The 6,891-nt window shown below is 39.5% G+C and overlaps 1 protein-coding gene across 1 annotated transcript in view; it reads right to left on the bottom strand.

The window, feature by feature from the left end:
- Positions 1–239: 239 nt before the first annotated feature.
- Positions 240–6,891, bottom strand: part of ELAPOR2 (endosome-lysosome associated apoptosis and autophagy regulator family member 2) — a 108,462-nt gene continuing 101,810 nt past the window's right edge. Inside the window, exons 21-22 of the mRNA XM_069873665.1 lie at positions 5,877–6,042; positions 240–2,320 (exon numbers count right to left, since the gene is read on the bottom strand). Of these exons, the coding sequence (XP_069729766.1) occupies positions 2,261–2,320; positions 5,877–6,042 (226 nt within the window). The 3' untranslated portion in view covers positions 240–2,260. The remainder of the gene's footprint in view (positions 2,321–5,876; positions 6,043–6,891) is intronic.

Here is a 6,891-nt window from a genome sequence, read left to right as displayed (position 1 = left end):
AAAGTTCATATAAATTAAGGCATTTTGACATTACAGAGATATGGGTCCAATGAGGAGGAAGAAATTATGTTCTGGAGAATGAACTGCAATTATAGATTGCAAAACATGGAGAGAGAAAAGGAGAAAAAATAAAGATATAGACAGATGAAATTTGATGGCAGTTAAAAGCTCTAGCCATCACTGTAGACCTGCAATGTTCACCAAAGACTGCAGTTCCACCAAACATCTCAAGCCCAAAATTTCAAATATATTTTCACTTTATTTTATGAATGCCCATCAGATATATATCTTTGATGCTACAGCACACTAGCTGAATAAAAATCAACAACATAAAAATCCTCTTCATAAAAGATCCAAGAAGTGAAATCCCAAAGCCATAACCATTTACTCCATGAGCATATTACCTTTGACAATCATATATAAATGACATCATGACAACAAATACAATGTACAATAATAAGTGTGCAATGGTACAAAATATACAAAAAGGAATGTGTATTTAATATACATTCAACAATACTCCATAAAAATCTCTGTTGGGAAAGTGAAGTGCCTTTTCAAGAACAACAAAAAATGTACACCACTTCAGTTAAGATGCCTGAAGTATCTCCCAACAAAAGAATAAAGCCTGTGTTCTTTAACTGGAGATACATAGTAACTGAACTGAAATTTCCCTAAAGGAAAAAAAAAAAATCTATACTTCATAAAATTTTTGTCCACATCTACGGTGTAATAAAATATTTAGAGTGCAGAAAATTCAGTTTCATTTAAATTTTACTTACAAGTGGGCCCTCTTTTATTGACAGATCTACCTCAGTCATATAAAACCAAAAATCTATATTCCTTATAGTAAAAAGACTGTTTCTGCCCATCTGTCTTTTCTGGTTTTGATGCATTCCACAACTCACATAATTTCACTGGCACAGAAATATGAGTCTGACCAGAGGTCAATACAAGATTTATTCCTCATTTTCCCCTGGCTCTTTACCAGTCTTGCATAATTTTACTTTTGCCTAAGTTTCAGATTCCTTTGAGTTCAACCTCAATGGGAATTTCAGGAAACTATTACAGTGGATACCATGAATATCACATGCTTATAATGTGGCTGATTTTATGAAAAATTCCATCTAGCCTCCAGTTTTCAAGGCACCATTTTGTGCCCTCCTTTCAAAGCCAGTACTTGTATTGACAGCAGAAAGTATTTAGATGCTGAATTGCACAAGTACTTAACCCACGACATGCTCAGCTCCACTGGGAATCTGTCCTTGTGCCTTGCATGGGCCCAGGAATAAAGGTGGCTGAGTTTTTCTAACAAGCCTTCCACTGACAAAACTGGTATATATGATTCCCAGAAGTAGAAATTTTTGCTTTACATCTGGAGTTCAGGCTTTGTTTGTCTAGAGCCCAGGGAAAGGTGACACATTGGCAGCCCAAGCATGGGTACTGAAACTGCCAGTGGCCTCTCCTGAAAGGATAAGCTTCCAACGAGAGGGATAAGTGCAACTTGCACTATAGGTTATCCCTTTCCTTCTCTGTATAGAATTTCAGCCTGTTACTGCCTATAAACTCACGGGCCTAGACATACAATTCATACAATAGCAGTTAATAAGTTTAAATTTAGTAAGATCATGTTTTGCCCCAACCTGATGGCCATGACTCAGGCATCAGCATCAGTTCAACTTGCAGGTGCAATACCTTTCCTCTTGTATTACATGCTAACTCAGACCATCCAGCCCTTCAAAGCATTAAAATCAAAAGTATTTTCCAAAGTTTGAAATTCACTTGAGGCTCATTTCAAGTACCATTCACTATTTCGATTTTAAGAGAGACTCATAGTTATGCTACTAATGGACAACACACAACCTTTGCAGGAGGTTTCAGGCCTCTCTGAAAATCATTTCTTATGAAAATGTGTAGAAGGAGTGACAGGAAATGAAAGGTACCTATAAATCATATGGTATCCCTGAGCAATGCCCAGGTGAATGCAAAATATCCATGTTATTTTCAGTATGTATATCTCTTCCTGAGTTGAATTTCATTCCCAGTATGGAATCCAAGCATCTGCTTTCTTTTTTGGCAAGGTACTCAATTACACAGTAAGGCAATCCGATTTTCTGGTTTGCTTCCCGTCTTATTTCCTGCTAAGTCACCAAGCATTTCTCACCAAGATCACCACTAGAATGTGTGCCAGAATATGTTTAAAATACGGTCCTGTAAAAATAGAAATTCGGTTTGTTTCTTTGAAGGCAGCACTAATTCTTCATATATTCTGGGATCTTGAAGATTTCAGCTGTACAGATTCAAAATTATCTTCCTTTTCCTGTAATGGAAAAGACAGGCTCCCATCAACCGGGATTCCTCAAATTCACTGCAACAGTTACTACAGTTGCTTCTTTTAATACCTCCAGAGTGGCCTTCGCCAAAAACATCTCTCTATTTCTACCACAGACATTATGTGTACAGTTTGACCTTTTATTATATAATAATAATCCTTTAAAAATTGCAAAGTCAACAAAATTATGCCATATATATTGTCCACAGTACTTACTTTAGAAGGTACAGGGGAAGTTCATATTTTATACTCATAGTATAGGACAGAGAGTCAGAGCTGGGAAATCTGGTCTCTCCTCTCAAGTGACAGGTCATTGGACAAGATGGAATGGACTCAAGTTGCGACAGAGGAGGTTCAGATTGGACACTGGGAAAAATTTCATCACTATAATCGTTATTGGGCACTGGAATGGCTGCCCAGGGAGGTGGTTGAGACACCATTCCTGAAAGTATTTAGAAGACAGGTAGATGAAGTGCTTAGGAATATGATTTAGTAGTGGACAGGTACGGTTGGACTTGATGATCTCAAAGATCTTTTCCAACCTAGTAATTCTATTATTCTATGATGGATAACAGCCTAGCCCATCTGGCAAGCAGGCATCAGGGTGAGAAGTGTAGACATACTCATTGCTGCATGTGTGAACAACACAATGGTCCATGTAGAAGAAATAAACGAAGAAATCCTAAAATACTCACAAGAAAATGCTGGTTCTTGCTTCATGTACCTACCTTTTATACTGTTGATGCACACAAGCAGGCTGGAAACTACATTAAACTAAATGCACGACCTGAGCCAGCTCCCTCAGAAGCTGGGATAGCCTGGTGCAGCCATGAGAAAGAGCAGGGGAGAAAATCATCCTGAAATTGCCTACTGCAGAATACATATTTCTTGTTCTGAAGGACCTGGTATTGTTATGCTGGAGACAACAAACAGAACTAGAACAGCCTCCAACCCAAAGAAATTTCATAATTCTTTAACTTCTCTATTCTCATTAAAAATCACAGTCATTTCTTTCTGTATTACAGGCCTGAATTCCTTGGGTACTCAAAACTGCTAATAACTTCATGAGATGTTTTGCTTCACAGAAATGCCATTGCCTGAAGCTTGAACATGCAGTTGGGGTACTTGAGAATTTTTCTTTATCTCTCAGTTTATATTTCTCCTCTTTTTCTCCTCTGTTTTCCTCCATATATTACATGCATATGCAGCAGGAGATGAATTTCCTCACCTTTTGCATAAATGAAAACTGATGCCTATGACATTTGTTTGGGTAAATACACATTAAATTTGAGTTATCTGCAGGGATACAGGATGCAGATTTCAGTAAGCTAATGAGGTACGGGAAGCTGAGTTTGCCAGCTATGATTATCTAGCAGGAAAAAAGGAACCAGCTTAGAAATATCTGACAGGTTTGTTTAAAAAGGAAAGAATACTCAGGGAGCCTGCTACAATGGATACAGGAACTTTACAAAAACTCTTTTTCAGCCCAAAGGCATTCAAGTAGTCTGAAAACTAGAAGTACTAAAGTTTACTTCAAAGAGGAAAAAATCCAATTCTCCCATGCTCTCGTCTCTATACTTCTAATCAGGAAGGTGACAGTGGTTGGTGTTGCAAATGAAATCAGCAAAGCTTTTACAGTTAATGGGTGCACAGCAAAACATGACCCTCACCAGCAGTGCTGGTCATTACACTCAGCCACAGCCAGCCAAACAATTTCACTGACAAAAAAGCAAAATCAGTATTTCAAAGTCAGCCCTTACAGGATTCAAAATGGGATAAACTTCCACTTTTGCAACACCACCACAAAATTTAATGTGATTTTATTTTATTTACATTTTCAATATTCACAATATTGGATTAGGAATTAATAGAATATTGAATTAAGAATTAATTAAATTTCTGCCCCTTTCCACAAGGAGCAATATTGATTTTGCAAGATAAACTATCAGGCTGGGTCAAGGGGAAGGAATCCTCAACGTAAGAAGGATTGGAATGGGTCCAGAGGAGGCTACAAAGATGATCAGAGGGCGGGAGCACCCCCCATATGAGGACAGGCTGAGAGAGCTGGGCGCGTTCAGCCTGGAGAAGAGAAGGCTCAAAGGAGATCTTAGAACAACCTTCCAGTACCTAAAGGGGCTACATGAAAGCTGGGAAGGGACTGTTTACAAAGGCTTGTAGTGACAGGACTAGGGGCAATGGCTATGAACTGAAGAGGGGCAGGCTTAAACTAGACATAAGGAAGAATTTCTTCACCGTGAGGTTGGTGAGACACTGAACAGGCTGCCCAGGGAAGTTGTGGATGCCCCATCCCTGGAGGTGTTCAAGGCCAGGTTGGATGGGGCCTTGGGCAGCCTGATCTAGTGGGATGTCCCTGTCCATGGCAGGGGGGTTGGAACTAGATGATCTTTAAGGTCCCTTCCAACCCTAACTATTCTATGATTCTATTAGCTGTGCAATGGTAATTTGTCCTAGGAGAGAGATCTGGGGAGCATGTAGCATGGAAAGAGGGCAGCAGTCTAGTTAAAAAAATGTAAAAGAACAAAGAGAAGAGAAAAATAATGGAAAAGAAAGGATACACACAGGTTTTAATTACATTGCACTCAAACACAAAATGGAAAAAAAGGAATACAAGAAAAAAATCTCAAAATTCAACATTCTGAAATATTATCTGGACAAAAAACAAGAGAGCGACTTTTTAAAATATTTTTTTATTATGATCCATTAAGAAACTTCCCTATTTTGAAACAACCCCCTTCAGCAAAATTCATAGAAAGGCAAAATGTCATCCGCCTTTATCCTGATCATAATAGATGCCCCAGCTGGCCTCCCTTAAAGACAACACTACCCTTCCCATAGACTTCAAGGCATTCCGAATAAAGATAAGAATGCTTGCAGGGTGTATGATGATGGTCCTCTTCACTCCTCTCAGAAATGCTGAAAGGACACCAAAGACCTTTGTGCTTTGAATTCAGACACATTAACAAGCCACATCATATGTGCTACAGCAAAAAAAAAAACACTTTCTGTTGTTGCTTCCCACTGAAATGGAGAAGGTTGCTGCAGTGGGTAACAGGCTGTGGCTGGTGCCTCCTCTTCAATTGAATCCTACAGTACTCAAAATTATGGTTCTCAAGTCAGCCACGAGGCCATCCCAGGTGAGCTGCAAGCAGCTGGCTGGTGGCTGTGTTCCCTGTGCTAATGTTCTGTACCTCTAATAGCAGTGTTTGCCTCAGCAATTGAGGTGTCAAGTAGGAATTTTGGCAGAGAGGTTTCCCCTACCATTAGCTGCTCTTTTCAGGTAATACTCATGCAAAAGAATGCTAGTGCAAACTCTCTGCAGAAGAGGGAGCATTTACTCAATACCCTGCAACGTTTCTTATCATTATGGACACAGATTTCACCAGATCGACTATGGACTGGGTGAAGTTTGTGTAGGAGGCTGCACAATGCATTGGGCAAATTAGCATCACAGCTTCATCACATCCAGTAATTAAAAAAAAAGGAATAATTATTTTTATTATTAATAGCAGCAATTACTACTCACCTTCGTTGCTAAGGACTTGAGCTTCCCCAGCAGAGACTGCTTATTTGAATATACTATTTCTTCTTCATTATCTTCTCCTTCCATTATAGCACAGCTGTCAGCAGCTGGCAGCTCACACTCTTTTGAGTTCGCAGTCATCACTAATTTGGAATATTTATACTCCAGTCTGAAGGTACAAAGCCAGACAGGCATAGATTTTTTTTACAAATTCCCCATGTTCAATTTTTTTTATAATTTAGATTATCTGCACTCCTTCCACACAGTTACTTCTGTGGTATTTACTGGAAATTAGATACTTTTCAATCATTAAAAGCACATAACCAAAATAATATTAACAATATATCAGGCTCCTGCTCTACAGATTAGTCCTCCACCCTTGTAAAAGAGTCATGTTTTCCCAAAAGACACAAGTATTGAGAGGATATCCTGCATGAAGAGGTACAACCTGTGTATTGGTTGGGGAAACAGCATGACTGACTTCAGCCTGCATCTTAATCTGCATCACATTCCTGTTCAAGGACACTACGGGGGAGAGATGTGTAACCATGTGCGGTAGGAGGCAGCAAGAGATGGGGACCATGATACTTCGGTGAAGCTGGATGTGCTATGGGGTGATGAAATCCCATGGAGGTGGAATCGCATGTTGAAAGTTTATGGCATGAGATTTGGGAAGCAGAGGACAATGGAGATGGGGAACAGTAAGTATGCTCAGTCCGAGAAGCAGGGATCTTTTGGGTGCGTACCAGACATATCCTGCCAAAACAGACCTAAACATACAGTCAAGACCTTAGTTTAACCCAGCTGAAAGGGGCTAACTACACTGAGGAGAGATGCTTTTGGTCTTTAGGCGTTGAGAAAGCTGTGTTTTTTCAGGACCTAATGTCAACTTAAAACTCTCAGGGGTTAAAAAGACAGCTCCTGTTGGAAAATTATGTCATAACAAATTACTGTGGATTTTCTACACCTTCCGCACCGGCATTTTTGACAGCCACTGTTGGCTAAAGAAACCTCAACT

The sequence above is a fragment of the Phaenicophaeus curvirostris genome, chromosome 1, assembly GCF_032191515.1.
Source record: "Phaenicophaeus curvirostris isolate KB17595 chromosome 1, BPBGC_Pcur_1.0, whole genome shotgun sequence".
In the NCBI taxonomy this organism is placed as follows: domain Eukaryota; kingdom Metazoa; phylum Chordata; class Aves; order Cuculiformes; family Cuculidae; genus Phaenicophaeus; species Phaenicophaeus curvirostris.
The sequence above is the reverse complement of the archived record's forward strand: the minus strand, read 5'-3'. Positions and strand labels throughout refer to the sequence as shown.